This window comes from Numida meleagris, chromosome 13 (genome assembly GCF_002078875.1).
Source record: "Numida meleagris isolate 19003 breed g44 Domestic line chromosome 13, NumMel1.0, whole genome shotgun sequence".
NCBI lineage: Eukaryota > Metazoa > Chordata > Aves > Galliformes > Numididae > Numida > Numida meleagris.
Genome location: NC_034421.1, coordinates 14,735,046 through 14,757,751, shown reverse-complemented (window position 1 = coordinate 14,757,751; position 22,706 = coordinate 14,735,046). Strand labels below are relative to the sequence as shown.

At 48.9% G+C, this 22,706-nt stretch overlaps 2 protein-coding genes across 2 annotated transcripts; one reads left to right on the top strand and one right to left on the bottom strand.

The window, feature by feature from the left end:
* On the top strand, positions 28-8,886 carry VRK3 (vaccinia related kinase 3; the record flags this gene model as incomplete). The annotated part of the gene is given in 11 exon segments (XM_021411478.1): positions 28-138; positions 1,217-1,269; positions 3,070-3,136; positions 3,815-3,899; positions 4,362-4,461; positions 4,826-4,918; positions 5,253-5,385; positions 5,949-6,069; positions 6,389-6,450; positions 7,311-7,459; positions 7,694-8,886. Coding segments are annotated over 10 exon segments (974 nt in total), but the record flags the coding sequence as incomplete, so codon positions are not given.
* Positions 9,138-21,557, bottom strand: LOC110405796 (cyclin-F-like). Its single transcript, XM_021411477.1, has 17 exons — positions 21,293-21,557; positions 19,110-19,264; positions 18,583-18,689; positions 17,623-17,690; positions 16,672-16,865; positions 16,283-16,336; positions 15,638-15,742; positions 15,011-15,088; positions 14,442-14,593; positions 13,610-13,774; positions 12,835-12,958; positions 12,297-12,477; positions 11,807-11,894; positions 11,194-11,293; positions 10,742-10,872; positions 10,391-10,560; positions 9,138-9,836 (listed from the first exon to the last, which is right to left on the bottom strand). The coding sequence occupies exons 1-17, from the start codon at positions 21,303-21,305 to the stop codon at positions 9,373-9,375; spliced, it is 2,349 nt and encodes a 782-aa protein (XP_021267152.1). The 5' UTR covers positions 21,306-21,557; the 3' UTR covers positions 9,138-9,372.

The window sequence follows — 22,706 nt, the reverse complement described above, 5'->3', positions numbered from 1 at the left end:
GCTCCCCCTCACCCCGCAAGGCCCGGCCCGGCCCCGCGGAGCCGCTCCCGGAGGGCGAGGAGCTGCGGGACCGCGGCGCCGGGCGCTGGAGACTGCTGCGGCTGCTGGAGCAGGGAGGCTGCGGGCTGCTCTACGAAGGTGCGGGACCGGGCGCGGGGCCCCGAGCCGAGGGTCGGCCGGCAGCGGGCCCCGGACCGAGCCGCGGGGCTGAGGGGTGGGAACGCGTCCCCGAGCCGCCTCCTGCGGACCCCGAGCGCAGACGTCGGCGCCGAGCGCTTCACGCTGCCGCGCGTCTCGGCGGAAAGCGGCTGCGCTGCGCTGCTCCGAGTTCTTCGGGTCCCGGAGCTCTGCGCTGTGGGTGCTGCCAGCGTTGAGCACGCGTCAGTTCGGGGCTCGGGCGGACGGGAATCTGCTCGGGCACCGGGCCGCTCCCCCGCGGCTCAGCGAATGCCCACCTGCGCTCCCCTGCCCGGTTGCAGACTTCCAGGGGACACGTTTCGGTCTCGTCCTCTGCTGTTTGTCCTGGAAGCTGCTAAGCTTTGCCTGATGTTTGGCTTTAGCATCGTTATGCTCGCTTTCACTGCTGTGTAACGCAGGCTGTGCATCCGCAGACGTGGTTGCAGAAAAAGCGAAGGGTGTTGTACAGCGGAGGGTGCTGTTATTGAGCCACCCCTTGGCTGAGCAGCAGCGGATAACAATGTGTAACATCCGGGCCAAGGGCAGAACAACAGAAGCTTCCCCAGGGGGAAGTAATGGGTGTGAATGCTGGGGGAATTTTGTCAGGTATAACGGAGGCAAACAGGTGGGGGAGAAGGGGCTCTGATCCCTTCCAGCTCTGATAAACTACGAAGTGAGCTGGAGGGAGTTCTCACCAAATTAATGGGGGGGGGGGTGGAGTGAGTTCGAGATTCTGCTAACAATTTGTTCTTTACGTACCATCCTCAAAGCCCCCACTGCTGTAGCTCCAGGCGCTCAAGTGACTTGAGCGGAGCTGCACCTGCAGCATGCCAGGGTGCTGTGCTCCCGGAGCAAGGTAAGCATTGTTTTGTAGAAGCACTGGAAAGCACCGTCACAGAGGATGCTTTTGCAAAGACCAAGTGAAAGAAGCAGAGGATAAGTAGAAGTCAGCAGTGCAGGCGGTGCTTGACGATGCAGCTGACACCGCAGGTACCTCTTTTCCGTGCTCTGTAACCACATCTGTTCCATCCTCCCACAGCACAGTCAGCATCTGGAGCCTGTCCTCAAAAGCAAAGATTCTCCCTCAAACTTGTGAGTTTTGATATGCTTGGGTAAGGAATAGTGTGTAGTGCTGCATCCTGGGCCTGACCCGTCTGCTCTCTATCACCAAAGTGTCCAAGGAACACGGGGAATGAATGTGGTCTGAGAGCCCCCCCGGCCAAAGCCCTGCTGTCCCGTGGGGTGGGCACTGGCTTGCTGTCCTCGTTGTGGGTGTTTCCCTTAGAGAAGTGAGTGAACACCGCTGCGTAGGGGACGGATAAAACTTCCCAGGAGCTTCTTGCTTGGTTGTCAGTGTAATTTGGCTCTTCTGCTAATGGTGCGAAGGCAAGTAGATAGGAGGGTTTAATTTAAAACAACAGAAAACCTTCGTCCCAGGAGGTCGCCTCTTCCATCCGGCAGGCTCAGTGAGCTCTAAAACTGGCTCCAGTGGTGTGAGGTTGAGTTCCTGTTTCGTTCTCTCTTGGTATGACGAGTGCACAAATGCTGCTGAAGTCTGGGGATGCTGGGGATGTCGGAATTCGGTGGCGGTGCCGTGAACCAGCACTGAGAGACTCGGTGCCAGAACGCATCTTTACATTCCTGGGTGCTTGCCAGCAGCTCGGCTTCTCCAGAAACGTGGTATTTTCAGCAATAGCTGCTCTGCAATTGCAGTTCAGTGGATGATTAATGGCTGCGTGGGGGCCGTGCTGGTGCCCACTCACACACACTTGTAAAACTGCTCGCTCTGCTGTCAGAGAGGAGCTGGGTCACGGAATGAAGGCAGTGTTATTAGTGAGAAAAGACAGCTAACTGCTACAACAGCAGGACCAGCAGGTGGGGAGCTCTGCTCACTTGTGAGCGTAACTCTCCCAGCTCCCGTTACTTTGCACCTTTGGCACCTCCTGGCTTTGCAGCAGAGGGCTGTGCTGTGGCACACGAAGGCGTTTCAGTTCCTGGGTTTGACAGTTCCTGTTGGCTCTCCAGGCAAGATGCACGATAAAATATCTTCGGGGACGTGGTCGTTTGTGCTGTCTGGAGTCTGCTGATCCTGCAGAAAGCACAGCCCCATGGGTGGGACCCGTGGTATCAAACCCAGCCGGGTGTGAAACGCCCGCCTCCTCCCACGCACAGCATCCCTGCTATGTTAGTTTGCAGTATGCTGAGTACCCGTGTACCAGCATCAGTGTGTGTGGGCACACAGACTCGTGGACTGGTTTGTAAGCTGTCGGGTCACTTGATAGCAGCGGTACTAAAAGGGCAGTAGCGTTGGTTGCTGTAAAAAGGGTTTTAAGAATTCAGCATTACCCAGACACTTGGGAAATGTGATGGATGCAGACTTTCTTGCTTGTCTTGTTTTCTGACAGCTAGCCTAAGGCAGGATAGCTGCTTCTTGGACTCACCTGCTTGCAGAAATAACCTCACTCATGCTGTGGCTAAGAAGGTTGACTCTGGCTCCTTCTAACGTAACAGCTCCAGGTCTAGAGCTCGCTCCGGGCTGCCAGATGGTTTGCATTGTCTGGGTGCTGCTAACCCACAGATGGTTTGCATTGTCTGGGTGCTGTTAACCCTCATGCATTTCTTGGTGGTGCTTGAGACGTTCTAACGTGAGGCAGCTGCTGCCTCGCTTTGTGCTGGTGCATGGAGTTGATGTGCGGTGCTAAATAGTGAGCCAAAAGACCCAAGCTCTGTTCTCTCATTTTTTTTTTTCCTATTTTTTTTTCTTTTGAGGAGGGTGGGACAGGGGAAGTTCTTTCAAATGTATAGTGAAGGTCTTGTAGCAATCGTGCCCAAATTTCCCTTTCTAGCAGGAAGTGTGTAGCTGAAGTAATGCGTTTTCTTTGTTTCCTTCAGGATGTCAAGGACAGTAAGATCTACAACGAACAGAACTTTTTTCAGCGAGCTGCGAAGAAAGACAGAGGTTGGTGCTCTTTGGCAGGGTGAAGACTAGGCTGCCTGTTAGGAAAACTGCCCTCACTCTCATTTGTCATCTGAGTCTCTCAGAAGGCCACACTAGAATAAACCAGTTTGCTGCTTCCTCTGTGCCAGTGCTGAGCGGTTCAGCCCAGAGCCTGCTCTCCCAGTACTGCACCTTCAGACACCGCAGCGTTGGCATTTTGCAGCTCTCTTGTTCTACTCAGGCTTGGCTGTTTCTCCCCGCAGCCTGGCTGGCTGCTGTTCCCTGTCTCTCTGTGCCCCCTCTGTGGGCATTTCTGTCAGCTTCTGTCAAGTATTTACTTTGTTGACTCAAAAACCTGAACATGGGCAAAGCTGACCAGAGAACAGGGGCAGGTGTTTGAGCAGAGGTGAGAGGGGAATTCCTGCCAACCGGCACTTCTGGGAGGGCTGGAATCAAGTCCTTCCCAGACCTCTTTGTAGAGGTTCCTGACTCTCTCTTCTCCCATTCCTATTTTATGTAGCCCAAAAGCAAGCACATGCCTTAGCCTGCTCTGGCATTTCCAGCATCCTTGCTGTCTTATTCTTGCTCTGCAGCGCTATGTGCATTGACGTGCCAACACCCTGGCACGTTAGGCTGGCATTTCTGGGGCAGATCGGTATGGAAATAGCTTGGCATCTGCCGTACTCTTTTCCCTTCTAGTGGAGAAGTGGAAGAAGCTGCACACTTTGCCGCTGCTGGGAATCCCCAGCTGTGTTGGCTTTGGACTGCATGCAGATAAATACAGGTGAGGTGACTCTGTGAAGGGCACAGCTGAGCTCTTCTGTCCACACCTGCCATCTTCGTGGCCTTTCCTCCTTCCCTTCTTGCTGTGTGCTGTCCTTTTTCGTGCTGTTCCGTGGGTTCCTAATTTGATGTGCTGCTCCTAATTTATTACCAAATGCTTTGCCTCTCATCCTGTTTCCTTCAGTCCCTGGATTGCTGGTGTAGCCATTGCATTTGCAGCTCCTGCTCCTCTGGCCCAGGGACGCCTTATTCTTGTCTTTTAAACTTAACACAAAAAGGGAGGCTGAGACTTTGTATCTGCAACAAGCTCCTTTACGAGGAGATTTTTTTTATCTAAGGGAGGAAAGCTTTGCCCAGGTCAGTGTGAAATAGAGGAGGGTTTCTAATCCGGGTAGACAGCTTTGAGAATCTGCTGCAGGGTTTCTGAACCAGGCAGGTACTGCTACATCCTTGTCTCTTGTAGGTTTTTGGTGTTCTCTGATTTAGGGCGATCTCTTCAGTCCATCCTGAGTGACGGCTTGCACCTGAATGAGAAGGCAGCTTTCCAGATTGCAGTCCGGCTGGTACGTAGGGAACCAACACTTTCCAAGAGACTTGTTCAGAAAAGGCATATAACTTCCTTCTTCATCTTTTAAAGGTATTTTCAAGCTAATCCAGGGGGTTTGCTGGGGTCTTAAAGTAGCATCTCTTGAGCCTGTTGTAAACTTGAGTAGCATCTCTTGAGCAATATGTAAAGTAGAAAGAATCTGAGGTAAGGAGAATGAAAGAAACCTGTCACTTGAGAATCAGGGCTGTGGGCCATGGTGCTTACGTACTCCTCCACACGGCTACAAGAAATGAGAGAGCAGTGTCCAGCTCAGTGAAAGCCCAGGTGCTGAATGAGGAGTGTGTGGGTCTGATATGCTCTTCTCTTGTGTTCCCTTGTAGCTGGACTGCCTGGAGTACCTTCACGAAAATGAGTACGTGCATGGGGACATCACAGCTGACAACATCTACGTGAACCCAGCAGACCTCACGCAGGTATGGAGCGGGAGCAGCGCTGCAAGGAAATGGCAGCTGAGGTGGGCTCCTGCAGGGGGAACAGAGCAGCACCCAGGTTCCTGCTTTTGAGCAGGGGAGCAGTGTAGTCCATGCAGTGCTCAGGGGCAGCAGTGCGGGACTGGGGAATGCTCAGATTTAATGCCTGAAGGCAAGGAACCTTAGAAGCCACCTAGTGTGCCATAAAGGGATTATTCAGAGGGAAGTTTCAGGCTCTGACTTGGAGACCTCTGTGGAACAGGTGGAGCAGTTGCACAGTGTGTTGTCCTTTCCCCAAGCAGTACTGCTCAGATGTGTGTTTCCTGCTGTCTTCCAGGTGACCCTAGCAGGCTACTACTATGCCTTCCGTTACTGCCCAGAAGGGAAGCATGTGGCTAGGCGTGAAGGCAGCAGGACTCCTCATGAGGGCACTATAGAGTTTATCAGCCAGGACAGCCACAAGGGAGCAGGTGAGTCTGTTTCTAATGCAAGCTGGTAAAAAGCCCACCTAGAGCTGTTTCTGTAGCAGGATTCTCTGGAGCGAGGGCTCCCTGCTGGCATTTGTTATTGGTGCTTTCCAGGCATTTATGTGCACCTGGAACCCAGTTTCTGTTCAGCCTGTTTCCTCTACCTTCTCCCCAGGCTGCGGTGTTGGGAATTGTCAGGTTATTCAGCAGTTGCAGCAAGAGGTGCAGGGATGTTCCTGCTCCATCTGGAGTCTTGGCTTCTGCATGCGTGCAAGGAATAGAAAACTGAGTTGCTTCATGCTGGCTTAGATGGGATCTGTTTCAAGCTAGACTGGATCCCTGCCCAAAACTGACTTGATACAGGCTCCGCTCTGACCTTGAAGCAGGGAGAGCTGGAAGGATGTTCAAATTAGCCACTTGGCTGGGGTCTCTAAAATAGAGACTTCCAAGGTTGTGCCATGAGTGCTAAAGTCCCTGCTGTCCTTTGGAGAGGTGCTAGCCTGGGCCTCCCCTGGGATGGCTCCCAATCCATTTTCCGCATGTCAATCTCTCTCCTTTCCTTTCAGCACCATCTCGACGGAGTGACTTGGAGTCTCTGGGCTACTGTCTTCTGAAATGGCTCTGCGGCTTCTTGCCTTGGTCTAAGGAGCTGGACAAAGTAGAAACTGTGATGGAGAAGAAAGAAATGTAGGAGTATTCATCTGCTCTTTTGGGAAATGATCAGCAGGAAGCACTGAGGGCGATTCTGTGACTAAAGAGAAATCATTTGGTCACAGTCCACTATTGTGATGTGGGTAAATCCCACTGAAAAGTCTGAGACTGGAAGCAGGTGGCCAAAATTATTGCCCAGGCGAAAGGGTTATTGGTGAACCCAGACCTCAGCAGCATGTAGAACTTGGCCATCTGAATTTGGCCTTTGTATTTTGTTCTTGTTGTCAAAGACAGGCTCCTTGAGTGCCTGCTCCATTGCTTCTGTTCTTACAGCTCTCTGCACTGGTTTTTCCAGGTACAAAAATGATGTGACATGCCTTCTCCGACAGTGCTTCAGCAGGCAGAGGTCAATTCCAGGTGCAGGCTTGCTTTCCTATGGGCTTCTTGGGGAGGGAGGATTGACCATACCTGAAGCCAGAGCCTTCCTCACGCTGGGGTGCTATCTGAGATGGCTTCTGGTGGTGATGGTGACAAAGCAGTGCACAGACCAGCTGACAGGCTCCTCCTATGAGTGAAGCCCTTGTTTTCTTTGCAGCAGAGCAAAGAAGACTGCTACCTGTTCTATTTTCATAAGCCTTGCTGAAGAGGCCAGTGTTCTGGTGGCTTTAAAAATGCAGAATCTGGGGCTCGAGGTCGTTTCCCCATCCTGCCTTTAGGCTTCATGTTAGTCCTTTGTTTTCATAGAATAGTTTGGGCTGGAAGGGACCTCATGATCTAGTTTGATCCCCTCCATGCTGTGGGCAGGGACAGCTTCCACCAGCTCAGGCTGCCCAGGGCCCCATCCAGCCTGGCCTTGAGCACCTCCAGGGATGGGGCATCCACAGCTTCTCTGGGCAGCACTGCCAGGGCCTCCTTTCTGTAGTGAAAAAGTGCTTCCTTATAGCTCAAGTCAATCTCTCTTTTAGGTAAAGCTATTACCCCATGTCCTATCACTTCATGCCCTTGTAGGAAGTCCCTCCCCATCTTTCCTGTAGTCCCCTTCAGGCACAGAAGGGCAGCAGTGAGGTCTTTCTGCAGCCGTGGAGGGGGGAGAATCCCTTCCCTGGCCTGCTGGCTGCACTTCTGCTGTAGCCCAGGTTTAGTTTTCCTCTCTCTGCAGCTGGCCAAGGCTGAGGAGTGAATTCTCTGCAGGGAATGCAGCCTGGAAAGGCTACGTGGCAGTTTTGTGAAGATGATGGGTTGTGTTGATCTGTGCAGTGACATTCTGTGTTTTGCAGACGCCCTTCAGAGCTACCTGCAGCAAGTAATGGCCCTAGAGTATGAGGAGAAGCCTAACTATGAGGCCCTGCGGCAGCTCTTCAAAAAGTCACTGCAGATGATGAAAGCTTCAGCTTATGACTCTGTGGATATCATGATAGTGCCCTAAGTAAGTGCCCGGTTTAGATTGCTGCAGCACAAAGCACTAGGCCCCTGTACTCCAAGGAGCAGTGGAGCACTGTTGCTATTACTTCTAAGCAGGCTTTCACTGCCTGCAGCTTAAGCCCTTGCTCCCCTGCCATTTTGTTATATTTTCCCTGGTGTTACAGCTTTCCATTGCCTTACAGGGAGGAAACTGTACAAACTCTGATTAACGTTCCTATTTTGTCCCCTTTTCTTTTAGATCAAGAAAACTTGCACAGGACAACGCAGTTCAGAGCTTTTTGCTTTGTGAGGCTTTTCCAAAAGATGTCAGACATTTTACCTAGTGTTGTTTTATAGTAAACTTACTGGAAAGCACCCAAAGCCCCCAGCGTGTGGTTACTGGGGGAATATTCCAGGCCTTGCTGTGGCTTTCTTTCCTCCTGGGGATGCAGTAGACTTGTGATTTGAGCCCCATGTTACCTTCTGTGCAGGGTCCTCTCCCAGCTGCTCGTGGTATGGATGTAAATAGCCTAGAGGCAGTCCCTCTTAGAACTGAAGTTCTTAATCATGATTAAGAACTTGGCTCAGAGCTGAACTATGACTTCATCCCCAAATGCTGTCTTAATTCTTCAAGTCCCAGCTCAGCACTAGAGGTGAATGGATACCAGCCATGAAAGCAATACAGGGAGCCATTTATAGATGTAAAAACAAATTTTATAAAAAAAAAAAGTCACTACATCCTATCTGAACTGTTGTCATCTGCCACAGTAACTTCTAGACAAGGGAAAAGTCATAGAGTCCAGGTCCAGTGTTAAATTCAGTGACAACTCGGGGAAGTCTTAAAAAGAAGTAATGAACATTCAAATACCTACATATAAAAAGAAAGCTGTTTTCCTAATGTTGACAGGCTGAAGGAGCTTTAAGCCAGGATGGCTGGGCTGAGGTCAGTGTAAGAAGTTCCTTCAAAGCCCTGATACAGTACAGAGGATTGCAATTTTGATAAGAAAAGCATATGCTACCCTTGTGGACGAGGATGCAGTTGCAAGGCTTAAATTAGGGCTTTCTGTAAGACAGTTTGCCTTTACTGCATTGCTGCCTGCTTCTAGTGTTCAAGTGAGGTGTGCTTTATTAAAGCTCATGGAATTCACAAGGATGACTGCAAGCCAGGAAGTGAAGGTGTGCCACTGGCTGGAGGTGGCTGCTGAACCATGCTGATCCAGCATGGACTAACAGTTCACAGAGATCACATTAATGCTTCACTGCCCAATGCTACAGTAAGGCACAGGAGGATGACTTTTCAGGGGAAGGAACACATGGCAACTAAGGCCTGAGGCAAACAGGGTTTTTAAAACCACGAGAGGTAGGTTAAAAAAAAAAAGCTCAGACCTGCAATGAGCCTTCATTTACCTCTTGACTGTATCCATAAAAACCTTATATCAGTGCAGCAAAAAGTATATACATAAAGAGGAAGGCACCAGCTGACTTGAAACAGTACCTGGCCAGAATTAAAATGCAGCATAACCGCACAAAGGTCTGTCAAATGGAAGAATTCAAGCATAGTGTTACATCCAGTAACTTCGTGACCAAAGTAAATTCCTTTCTTTCATAGCGCCAGGCCTCACAGTGAAGCAAGGGACAGGACAAGGTCATTGCCAAGGAACAACTGGTGAAGTACGACACAAGCTATAAAGTTTTATACACAGAGAGAACTTAACTTGCTGAGGATCAGAAAATATGGAACACGTTGAAAAAAGCAGTTACCAAAGAAGGAAACAGGCCAGAAGTGAGATAAGAGAACTAAAAGGCTTGCAGAAAGTGGTAGGAATAGGCAAAGTTAAGGGGAAGGGCTCTTTTTGGAGGTATTGACAGTTATTCACTATCATTCCTGTACAACTATGACAGAAATGCTGTTACCAGGAAGCCTAGAAAAGCATGAAATCAGAGGCTTAAGAAGCCCAAGTTGACCCTTTCTTCACTGTGTTCTGCTAGGTTTTTTCGCTTGACTTGCCTTCGGTTAGACTTATTCTCACTAGCTCTAGCACAGACTGACTGTAAACGTGACTCCAAGTAGCGAGGAAGGCACGGCTCCTTGTTCACGGCACTGCCAAGAGACAGTGCTGAGGTAGGTCTGAGAGGTACTCCACAGCTGCTTTCTACAGAAGATGTAGGGCTGGCACCGTTGACAGAAGAGTAGCCCGAGCTCCCTTCCCAGTTAGGATTTCTTGAGGCAATGCATGCTGAAACTCTGCGAGTTTCGTCTGGTGTCCTGGCCTTCCTCGGTGGTGCTGCATGCCCACACCACTCTACAGACAGGCTGTCTTCATCGCTAGAGTCCTGACAGCAGTGCTCAGCTGGGTCCACGTAAACCACCGTCACATCCAGGATTCCACTGGGATCTGTGACTGAGGGAGGAAAGAAGGAAAAGGCTAGTTATGATTTGGGCAACACCAAGCTAACACTTTACACTTACAGTCAAGCAGAAAGAAAACCTTGTCAAGAGGGGAGGGTAAGGGTAGAGTTTACCCTCATTAAAATATTAAAATATTTCCCTCCAACCTGTTTGGATAGGTACTGTCTAGCAACTGCTTGGAACATGAGAGGCCAGTCCCTGCCTCAGTAAAACAAACAGCTGACAGTGCTCTAACACTGGCTACAAAGCAATCCCATTCATCAAGTTTAGTCTACTGTTGTAGCAGTAGCTGAAAGCACTGTCTTTGGAATACTCAGTGGCTATAAAATCCTTCATTATGTTCTGAGGCAGTATAGAGATGAAATATTTAACCCTAAAATAGCTTCACAACTATGATTGCTGGGGGAGGAGGAGGAGAGTTTCCCCAGCTGGTCTTCTCCTGAAAGTTCAGGCTTTCTGGTGCCCAAGGAGGAGTTTTATGCAAAGATAAAAAGGCAGATTTTGGAGTTCTCTCATCTGTTTTTTTTATAAGTCTAAAAGCCTTACCATCTCCATCTCTCTCGCCTTCGCTTTCCTGATCACCTTCATAACCAGAGCAGGAATCCAAACTCCAGTCCAGAAAGCTGTCCAGAAGGCTTTCCTCCTGGGTGGATAGCTCAGCTGTAGGTGTAGTCACAAACCTGCCTCTGTCATCCTGAGTGCTGTCTTCCCTCCTCCTGTAGCAAGAAAATCCAGAAGTCACGCATTAAAAGCCAAGTCTACTTCCCCAGCTCTTCTAATAGGCATGTCAGCTAAGGTAACAACAGAAAAAACTGAGAATAGAAGCTCAGGATGCCGGAGAGGAGGAAAGGCTCGTGCTAGCCTTCAGAGACCTTTACAGCCATGAGTTATACTAGCCTTTTAGTTCTCTTTCCAGAGGGAGAGCTAAGGAAAGCTTCAATTTCTACACCATTTCTGTAGAAGGGACTGGGCTTTGGGTCCTCCTGTTTCACACCCAACAGTGAACAGAGCTGGCTGTAGCTCATTACCTGAAAATGAAAGAAGCAGTAGAATTAGACCATGTGATTCCCTCTGCCAGGAAGCAGCTACTTTATCCTTACTTATCCTTAATTTTTTTTCCAGGAGAAAGCTATTTTGTTACATCCTTCCTAGAACCGCTGTTCCACCACAGCAGTTACAGCCCCAGCAGATGAAATGTAGAAGCCCCAACCTTACCTAGCTATTCTCTACTTCCAAAACCTGAAGTTATAACCCACTTCCCATTATTTGAAGTTTTGTACACCCTGCCATTTGGTAGCTTTTGCTCTAGGCATCAGATTTTAGCAAGCAAATTAAAAAAGCTAACCCACCTTTTCTTTGCCTATTTCTTCATAACGCTCATCTTCAAATCGTTGTTTCACTGCAGTTAAAGACACCTGCCTATAATCCTTAGGGACCTCATCATGGAAACTGAAAGATTGGGGCCTCAATCTTAGAATGGATTACATAAAACATCATTAGCAAATTCTGACAACATAAGTACTTTCCCTCTGTCCACCTCAGCTCTGTGCTGAGGAATTTGGCATTTCAGCAGAGTTGCTAAGCATACAAGCATCTAATGCCTTTTCTGCTTCTTGACATATTTGACTTCCAGCCTTTCAGAAATGAATTGCTTTTGCTACTGAACTCCTTCTGAAGCTCATTAAAAAGCTGGTGACAACCACCTGAAAATAGTGATGTTGGCAAGCTGAAACCTGCCAGCCTTGAGGAGCGCCAGGACTTCCATAACTCAGGGCTGCTACCAGTCAAGACAAACAGAACAGCCATGACTGAACTGGCCCCTAGATTTCAGTGCCCTCTATTAGGGGGGGTAAAGCAGTTTGCTAAAGTCACCTCCTTCCCTTGGAAGGACTTGCAGCAGGGCTGCGAGAGCTGGAATACAAACACTCAGGTTCCCTCCCAGGAGAGTCCCCAGAGTTTTACCATTTTTGGTGAAGGCTTAGCACACACGGCAACAGGTCTTCAAGAGAGAAGCCAGTGCACTCAGACAGCTGGCTGGTCCAGGGATGTGCTGGGGAAGAGAACAGGTATTACCATTTCACAGAGCTTGCAAGTTCTATAAGAATTTTTCATGGGATAAAGATCATTTTTATGTGATAACAACCTTCAGGAGCTTTTGCCTGTACACAGTTTAAGTTCAAATTAGCTTCAAGAATAAGCTTACTTGGGAAACTGAAGTAACACCTAAATAGAATTCTACAGTGTAGATAAGGGCAGAAACCTTCAGTCTCATTTAAACGCAGGGCTTGCATTACTATAGACTGAACTCAACTCAACTTCATTCTCAAGCCTTACACTTATTCCCCTCTACCCAGGGTGATTGACTGGAACACCTTGCCCAAAGAGGCTCCCTAAAAGGACAACACACACTGAGGTACTTTGCTGCAGCTCCACTGAACAGGCTGCTCCTTACCGTGGCCATGAAGAACCTTAGCCAGCAGCAGTGCTGCAGCAGCCAGCCGAGCTGGAGAGTACACAAAAAGGCTTGTGTTTAAGAGAGACAGTTCACAAATGAAGCTGTAGAGGTGAAGGGTTCTTCTCTCCAGTGAGACCATGTTTGACAGTATTTCTTTGTAGTCCACAATAGTAGGTATCTAATACACAGAGGAGAACAGAGGTTGGCAACGCAACTCAAGCACCAAGAATTTAGACCACAGTTGTATCCAGAGGACATTGCTTTCACTTTCAAGTATTATTTTAAATTCCACGCTAACACTGGAATACTCCCCAGTGAAAGAATAAATGATCTCTGAACACGTCTTAAACTCAAGTTATAATCTCAACAGAAAGGCAGATGGTTTTGTATCTGCATGCTCTTAAACGTGCACAGTCTCCACAGGGAACACTTACAATGCCATCTTGTCTAAGTGAAGTGCTATTTTTCTTATGCAAGAGATCCACTTCAACAGCAGCCCCAGGGGTAAAATTGTCCATCCACTTTCCAAACTCACCCTTATCTTTCCTTCTAGAGCAGAGATGATCTCACCCATCATTCTGACCAGGTCTTCATATTTGTACGTGTTGTCTGTTAGCCATACAGCCTCCCGTATTGTTAAGATCTCTTTGCTGATAAAACTGCAATATCAAATGTTATTAACAGTTAGCCCCAGAGGAAAGTGAATTTGCATACCTGTGCACTAATTTTTGTGGCCGATAAATGCATCCAGGATAACCAAGGAATTAAACTTCGTAAGGTACTTAAGTCAGGTACAAGCTGGGAAAGCAGGAACAGCAGCTCCTCATTCAATTCACCTTTAAGCTGGAACCATCAACTAATGCATTCCTAAATCTTTGTTTATGGAACCTGTCCTCGTTAAGATGCAGGACACTGAGGTAACTAACAGAAGAATAATTCTCCAACAAACCACGCTGCTCATCTGAGCATAACAGACAAAACTAGGTAACAACACTGCTGCAGCTGCTCCTTACAGGGTCACTCACACTAATATGGTATGAAAGACTGCAGTTCTATATGGAACACACTTAAACTTATCTGCTACTGTGGAGTTATTTTTGTATTAAGAAACATGCTTGAGGAATATTATACATCTATTTGCAGAGCCTGGAAGCGTTTGTATGTGAACACAGTTCAAGCAGCAGTCAGTGTAGAAAGAACCTTTGGCTTCCCTCTAGAACTGTTACTAGCAAGGGGAAAAAAAGCTTGAGCTGCACAAATGAGTTTAAACAATCCCAGTAACCACCTCCCATCATCAGTCAGAACCCTACCGTGTGCAAATGACCATGCAGGCTATTCCCAGGAGTTGGAGTTGATACCGAGGCACAGGTCTCAGCTTCAAGTAACGATCCACACATCCCACTGTCATGTGAAGGCACAGGCAAGAAAAGTCTTTCATGGTAGCCACTTCCACCAGCCAGTCAACCAGGATATACCTAGACAGCAAGGAGAGAAACATAACCCCCCCCAGTTAAAAGCCATCCAAACCAGTGCTGAACACCCTCCCTGTGCCTGGTCATCTGAATCCCTTCTCCACTCAAAAGTTCCAAGCTTGGAAATTCAACAAAAGGAGGTGAGGTTTTCAGAAAAACAACACGTGGCACCAGGATAAGGACTTGTAGGCAAAGGCCTGCTATGCCCTGAAGGGTAAGTTGTCTGTGAAGTGAAATCAGAAGCTAACTGACGAGTAATGGGCACTCGCACAAGAAATTGGGTAAGGTGTATCAATTAGGAGTCCAAAGACCACCTAAGAAAACTGAAGAGCAACTACAAAGCCAAAAAGTCAAACAGTGCCTCCAGCTCTGTGAGAAATGGTCAGTCTTGACAAGTGCAAAGTATTTGCAGTCCAGGAAAAAAAACACCAAACAACTTGCACACCTCAGTTCACTTATTGACTTGGGCATGAAATGAGGTTTCTGGACACTTCCTCTTTGCAAAATGCCACGCCATTCTGATTGTACATAATGCACCGCAGAGGCATAAAGCTAGAGATTCCATCTTCCAACAGGCCTCATTCTAGATATGTTTCCCCCTTCACTGATACAAAGGGAAATAGGCAACGGTTTCTGCTATGTGGCCTCACTCCTGGATCTGAGTTCTTACCTCATTGTTTCATTTATTCTTTTCTGCACAGTGAAGATATTTTGCTTGCTGATAGGATGGGAGGCTTGAAACATCTGAGCCACCATTTCACTGGAAGATTTTGCTTCTAATCCTAGTTGGTTTCCATTTCCACAAGCTTTGGCTAAAGTTACCTGTAGTAGAGAAAAACACATGCACAAAAAAGGACTTTTACCAAATGCAAACTAAAGCAGTAGAGAATGGTCCTGTAATTCTTCTGGTGAAAACAGTGAACAAGAGAAAACACTTGAAAGAGCCACTAGCAGAATTGGTTCTTAGTCTAGCTTAAATACTGAACATTGCACACATAATTCAGGGACAGGCTTTTACATCCATCACTAGTTCAATCCTTGGATCATACCAAGGAAGTACAGCATTTTTCAAAAGAGAGTGATTTGTGGAGAATAGATATGCACACACAAAGATATTAGTCAGCAATTTTGACCCTGTTTCTGAAAGGAGAAGCCTAAGTCTACAGTGACAGACTAGAAAACAGCAAATAATGATAACTTTCCCAGAAAAAACACACCACCACAACCAGAAAAATGTACCTGTGCTTCCCAGCATCCCTTTGCAGCATAGTCCCGAAGCTTCCTGAGACTTTGGAGGTATCTGCCAGGGTCTAGCATCTACAGAGAAGAATGTGAACAGATTTCAAATGCCATTACCTTTACTTAAGAAACAGAAGGATTGTCGTTCTAACATCCAGAGTAAAAACACAGCCTGTAGGTACATCTACTATCTCAGCCACCAGCCTGTTTCTCTTCACAAGTGGTGTTTAAGAAACTTTCTTCAGTTCTTGCCCAAGATCTTACAGGAAATGAGACAGGTTACTCAGGATTCCAATACATGAGCTTTGGTAGACTTATTCATGACAAGGCAGGCAGTCTCCCTGCTCACGAGTGAGCAGCCTGACCACTACCCAGCACTGTCTATGCTTTTAGTAGAGTCCCTGTCAAAGAACTGCTTACACCTCTGCTACCATGGCTTGTAGACTTGCTTACTTTTAACACCATGACAGGTACCAGAGCTCATTTCTGAGTGTTTTTAATGCAGTTCTTGGTTATGAAGAAGGTAAGATCTGAGGAAAACATAACATCTATGTTCCTTGCATATGACAAAGGCCCAGACATTACAATGAAAACGGTTTGAGAGAAGAAAAAAGGAAAGTTACTTACAGCAACCTTTCTGTTACTTTCCCAAAGGAGGTAGGAGCTGTTTAAACAACCCTGCTTTGAAGACTCTTCAAACATTTCAAGGGACTCTTTTCTTTTTTCTTCATCCTAAAGACAAAAGGCATCAGGGTATTTATGCTGTCCAGCCAGAACTTAATACTTCAGAAACTACAGAACAACTCTGTACTGAAAACTGCAAGAGCAGAACCAACTAGCTGTGATCTCCCTGAGACTGCAGGGCTGCTCCAGCACCCACCCAGCATTTAAAGATCCTGGCTGAGGAAGCAATGCTTTTCCTCAGCTCCAGGAAAGCTTTCTAACTTGCGTGCTGCTCAAGGCCATTTGCGTTCGGTTGCTTTTGATATGCATTACCAAGGGGAGGCTTTCTTTAAGACCAGACCGCACAGCAAAGCCGTGACAAAGCCAAAATTAATTTTACTGTTTCTAGAACTGAATAAGTTGATCATGTTCCTTTAAACAGCCAGTAAGCAACATGCAGGAGAGCAGAAATCCTTTAGGCCACTTGAGGAATATAAAAACATCTGGATTATCATTATTAGAATTTTAAAATCAAGGTAAACCGCATTAGCATCAGCAAAGAAGCCATTTTCAAAATCCCCAAACACATCAATCAGAAACGCTGCTCACCTCAAAGAGACTCAAGACCTTAGCCAAGCAGTACAGAATAGATCCTTTTTGAGCCTGAAAAAAAGCATCAAGACAAAGTATTGCTAAAGACAAAGAACAGCAGCAATTTTTGCTAGGAAATCCAGACTAAAAATGTGTTGGCCTTCCATTCTTCCCCCTCTGCTTTTCTCTCTGTCGTCTTTGAGACAGCACTGAATGCCTCAGAACAGACAGCACATGCCTCTGGCAATCATGACACGCTGCAGTTTGGCAGCAAATCCATTAAAACTACTGATCCACGGTTATTTAAGCACCAGGAGAACAGGAGCTCCTTGGGGAAACAAAAACCATTTCTCTAAAGGGGCAAGGTGCAGTTGCCAACCTAACTTAAAGGCAGAAAGCAATCTTACTTTGTCCAGCTGACACTCTGCTTTAAGACTCTCATAGACCACAGCTTTACAACAGCTTCCACTCAAGGACCAGGGAGGACGAATAAAGAGCCAGATGAACGGGGATGCGGACGCATTCAGACGCTCTGCCAGGCTGAAGAAGTGAGATGCCTTTAATCCATTCACTTCTGCACGACCCTCATCAGAGATGGACACTGAACAAAAAAAGTCAGAAACAGGTGAGAGTTTATTCACAACGCGGTCTTGGCATCTAGTCAGGCCAAGAGAGAAAACAGTGTAACACCAGGAAAAGACTGAACAGTATCTTCTCTGTAAAGCTTTAAAAATCGTGTAGATGGCAAAAGGAGAAAAATCTTACTACAATTAGTCTGTGGGAACAGGAGATCCTAAGCCTGGGAGAAGCTCTACAAATACCAATGCTCAAAGCAGTGTTAATTTGCTAACTCCTGGCACTGCACAAAGTGGTATGCAAGTCACCCTCAGCAAGGAGGCTCCTCCTGTCAGCCATCAGTCCCTTCCATTACACCCAATGGACCAGTGACGTCGCCAGGTTCGATTGGACATTTACAAAAGATAGCTTCTGAATTTGCACTGAGAAGTTATGCACAGGCTCATTTGGTAGTTTTAGAAGCCCTGTGCACCATACTATCACTGAGCACCTAGCAATTTGCTGCCCAGTTCTTAAGTTACACTGAAAGATCAAACTGAAGAGGCATGACAGCAAATGAAACCTAACCACACAATGAAGACAGCAAACTGGTTCTGCACATCACTGCTTTAGAATCTGAATACAAAACCATCAGCATTCAGAAGAAATAGCTTTGTAGTTAACCAGTAAAAATGATGAGACAATTAGTCTGATCTGTATCTATAAATAAGCCATCAGCTCATCTGTACTTCTTTTGATTGTGCCATCTTCCCCATGGACCCAAATAAAGCTTGCACACTTACAGCCTTCATTGTACAGGTACGCGATCCCCAGCTTCACAGCAGCTTCAAAGTTGCCCCTTTCAGCAGCCCTGAATGGGAACAAAAATATTTCAGGCTGAAGTCAATAGGTGCTTCCACATCAGACAAGTTACTTCAGTGAAGGCCTGGCTGTGAATTTGTTGTTCGTCAAACACAAGCACACCCACTTTCACTACAGAAGTTAGAAGTGAGTTATCACATGGCTTTTCTTGCTGCAAAACTTTCATAGATCCGTGTCCAGGACAATCTGACAACGCACAGGAATTGTTTCCCAGTCTCAAGCAACATCCCCAACACAAGAAAGCAGGTTTAGGTACTTGTATGCTCAAGGACATGCCTCAAGCCCCTGCGATCCTCCCTCACAAATCTATTTTCAGATAACAGCTTCCTTCAGAAAGAAGATAGTTCATGCATCAGAGCAGGTACCTTAGTTAGAAACAGAACAATTGGCATGACACTTAAGTCATCTCATCTCCTTCAAATCAGATGGATGAAAAGACACACTCCCTCCTTTTTAAGCAGATTCACAACAACCCATTCAAACTGCATATGCTTTAATGTTGAAGTTTACTCATTTTTCAGTACATTGGTTTGAGCAAAACAACCTAGACTTAGAACCGTGGTCTTTGATCTCACTTACTTGTTCGTATGGAAGCACCAGTAACAGATTTCAGTTAATGTGTTATGTTCAAACATGGAATAGTAATGCCCTTAGAGTAATAACTTCCATGTATGCCACAGGCCCTGCTCCAGTTAACGAAACAGCAGTTATTACTCACAGCTTAGACACAAAGTCAGCTACTCTTATCACTCTACGCAAAGACTTCTACAAATAAGGACAGTCAGATTCTCCACTTACAGTGAAGACTGATTAGAATTGTATGTGTAGCATGAAATGCCCTCCTCTACAGCTTCAAAGGAATACTGATGCTTAAAGCTTACCTTTCAAACACCTGCAGATTTTTTGGAGAAGGCCATACATCTTCAAAACTTGCACATGCCCAAACACTAGCGTGATTATCCACGAGGTATTTAAGATGGGAGTGCACCTGCAAGGTAGGAGGGAGAACATCAAACAATAATTATTAAAAGAAAGGGACCAATAGAAAGATGGTTCATGATCGAATTTTGATAGGTAATTAACTGATTTAGTTCATAGTAACTCTTCTGTCTAACCATCACTACAGCAAGAGATGCCAAACCAAATTCGCTTTTCCAGTCACAGTGAACTGTAATGATAATGGAAAATGAATTCCCATGGGAGCTTCACACAAAGCACACAAATACTGCTGCAAATCTTTTCAGCTTCGAGTAGTGAGAAATCAAACTGTTCGGACAGCAAACATCTCCCTACTGCCTGTGTTTCCTGGCTTTCCTCACGTCTCCTCGGATGCAGGCGTTCCTGCGTGCAGCTCCAGCTCCCGGGGGCTGGAAGAAGGCAGCACACCGCAGGAGGGGCCGGCACTCACCGCTCTGACTGAAAGGATGTCCTCAGCAGGAAGGCCTTTCAGAACATGGAGCAGAACATCCTCAGGCAGACTTAGCAATGTCAGGACTCGGGGCCGTTTTCTTATCCTTCGCTTCGAAGGGAAAGAGAAACATCTGGAACAGCGGCAGTGAACCACTGGAAAACAAAAACGCAGCACCTTGGTTAGTAACAGAACTGTAAGGGGAAAAAAGGCGCATACAGAATGTGTGTTTAATTAAGCTGGACGCTTCTTCAAGCATATTGACCATAGAAACTCAGCACACAGCACAGAACGCTGCAAGACCAAGCCATGAAGAAGTGACTCGTTCTGTTCAGCCAGTTAAACCACGGGGCCCAGGAGGGATGGCCCAGCACTGCGCACGTCTGTGCCCTGACCCCATCATCTGGCTGCGTTTAGTTAAACTGTCACTGCTGCAACTTCATGTACCTCCCCCATGCTCCAACTTTTCCTTATCAATTGATAACGGTCCTTGAAACGTGACCGGAGAGATTAGGAAGGTAAGACCCACTAAGCCACCCGAGTCCAAAGCCCATCTCTCTGCAGTAGGTGCTCCTATCAGACCCCTCAGTGCCAGTTTCATCATCTCGCAGTGCTCACAGACCAAGGTACTGCCTACATCTTTGTTCCTAGTTGAGAGTTTACCCTCAATGCATTAGCCAAAAGAGGCAAATGGTCTAAGAGATGAGGCGAAGCCAAGAAGAACACACGAGTACTGCTGGCAGAAGACAGAAACCTCCTCTATCTGTTGGGACAGCACAGGGCTAGGGCTGCTGCGAGCAGCCTGGCTCTGCCCACACTCGGGAGCCCCAAACCCCATCACACTTCAACAAACACATGTCAGAAATTCAAATGAGTGGAAGCTGCTAGGAGGGAATCAAGCGCATCTTCCACCTCCAGCCTGCGAGCAGCAGCAAAGAATCACCCTGCTTGGGCAGGAGGACTCCCTAAAACCAATGTCTGTTCGCACTGCATCCCTCAGAGCCTGGCCAAGCAGCAGATGCCCATCCTGCTCACTGCAACATCAGCCTCCTACAAAAGCAGCAACGAACCCCTCCAAGCAGCACTCCTGAGAGCAGACCACAGGTAACAGAGGCCATTCCTGGGACAGAAAGCACCAAACATTTCCTTTGCAGACAGAAGGGCTCAAAAAAAAAAAATTAAATAGAAATTCTGAAGTGAAAGCCCGAGTCCCAGAGGTTAAAGACCTCTGAAAGGTTTCCTGTCTTTGCTGCAGATGACTTCTTGGTGGTATTCAAAGAACACAGCCAGCGGCAGGAGCTGAGGGAATGGCACGAAGCTGCAGCAGGCTCCCACCAGGGCAGCGGTCGCAGCGCAGCGCAGAGCTGCCCCAGCTCAAGGAGCGGCAGCACAGAGCTCTCAGCTGCACGGGATGATTTTTGGGTGCTGCTGCGTGGAGCCAGGAGTTGCACTCCGTGATCCTTATGGGTCCCCTCCAACTGGGGATGTTCTATGAAATCAAGACCTAAGCGAAGAGATTACACCTGGGAAATTTATTAGCGGGTTTATTTTTCCTTCAGCCGAATGAAAGGCAGACTCCACCGGAGCCCCGCACCACGCTGCACGCACTCGTGCTGACCCTATTTCCACCGGCTCGCTTCCAGGTGGAAGATTTATGCTTTTGACGGAAACAGCAGAGCCAAACCCCCGGGATAACGCGCCCAGCGCCCGCTGCTCTCAGCGGGGAGGAACCAGGTACGAAGCGCACGGACTCGGCGGGGCGAGGGGCACCGGGCCGCGGTGCGGCTCCAACGGCTGCTTCCACAGCGGGAGCGGATCGGCCGGGGGGGAACGGAGAGCTCGTACGAGGCAAATATCGCCCCGCCGCGCTTCTCCTCGCTTCACCCTTCCAGCGGAGCCGTTGAACGCCGGGCCGCGCTTCTCTTTCGAGGCGGGAGCAGCCGCGGGGAGCGGCGGCAGCCGGCACGGAGCGGGCACCGCCGCGTCTCCGCCAGCCGGGGCTCGGGGCCCGCCGGCTCGGAGCGAACCGCCCAGCGCCGCGACCACCCCCGCCCGCCGCCATCCGAGCTCCCGCCGCGTCCCCCCGTGCCGCCCGCAGAGCCCGCTCACAGGGACCCGCGCGGAGCCCAGGGCCCGAGGGAAGGGAGGGAGGAAGGAAGGAGCGCCGCGCGGCCCGCACTCACCGCCCGCCTTCATCGCGGCGCTTCTCGCGGACCGAGCACACGCAGGGACAGTCGCGCCCGGACCGGCTCCGACGGAGAGGATCCGCGAGGGGCGGGGAGAACCGCACGAGACCGCGCCCCCTGGGCGCTCAGTGAGGGTCAGGGAAGGAGCGCGAGGCTGACGCTGCTGACTCCGCCCCCAGCCGGGCGCTCCGCGGGGCTGCCGGAGCTCCGCCCCTCCGCCGCGGGCCCAGACCTCTCAGCGACGCCTACCGGCCGCGCGCACTTTTTTTTTAAACACAGCAGGCCGCGTGATTGGCCGGCAGGCTGACGGGAGGTGGGGCCGGCCCCGCCCCGCGGGCTGCGATTGGACGGCGAGGATGCGAATTCGAATTGGGGCAGTTGGCGGTTCACGGGTACGGCGGCTACGGCGCATGCGTACGGAGCAAGACCCAACCTCCCCCCCCATTTTACCCGCCCTCCCTTCCCCCCCCGGCCGCGAGAGCGGGCGGTGTTGCTGTGGCGGCAGCGCCGGTTGCGCGCCCGTTTTCTTCGCTGCTATCCCACTTCTGAGTGCTGCGCCGCACAAAGCACTGACGTTTTATTTCTTATTTCCACCTAATTTAGATCCCCTGAGTATCCAGGGCCTGAGGGTTTCAGCGGCGGTGCGAGAGCTGCAGTGAGGGCTTGCCCACCAGGGGGAGGAGGCAGGGCGGTGCTGCTGGGTGCTGCGCCCGCGCTGCCGCGGCCCTGTGTGGGGTGGGAGGATGTGGAGGGCAGTCAGGAGTCAAAGTGCGAGCCTGGGCCTAGGGCTCAGAGGAAAGCCCAGGTGCGAAGAACACAAAGAGCAGAGAGAGAGAAAGGGAGCTTTGAAATGGCCATTGGGCAAACAAAACAACATGGGGAACGTCACTCAGTGCTTTAGCTCACCCACAGCCCTTGTGAGGCGTTGGGAAAACAGCAGCAGTGGTTTTGTGGGACATGAAGTGTCCACGATTTGTCGTGGTTGGAGCCTCTCCCGACATTGCGTACGTTCAACAAACAATCCCAGCATGGCTGCGCTTTCTTCCTAGTAGTGTGTGCGCAAGTTTTATTTATCGATTTTACCAGCATTTTTCGTCCATACAACACGCTGTCACCACACTGGGACAGGAGCCCTTTGTGTTGGCCCCCGGTCCTGCGCGTCGCGGGGCACAACAGATGTGCCATGCGGTGTGAGCCTCTGTGCGATCACACGGGCTGCTGGGAAGGCGTCCTCCCATGCAGGTCCATCTCCACTCCCACCCACAAAGCTGCGTAACCTCCCTGGGGCGTGCAGCAGCTGCTGACATGGAAAAGTATCCAGATCTGAAGGAATATTTAACTTCTTTAACTGGGAAGTGCTTTGAGTTGAAATGTTAATTGTACTGTTGGCTTTTGTTCCTTGTTTATTCTC

Excerpts from the sequence above, each read along its gene's own strand:
- LOC110405796 (XM_021411477.1), bottom strand. Across the intron at positions 11,895-12,296 it reads TAAGGTTCTTCATGGCCACG|CACATCCCTGGACCAGCCAG; the intron begins GTAAGGAGCAGC and ends TCTCTTCCCCAG. Across the intron at positions 9,837-10,390 it reads AGGCGAGAGAGATGGAGATG|TCACAGATCCCAGTGGAATC; the intron begins GTAAGGCTTTTA and ends TTCCTCCCTCAG.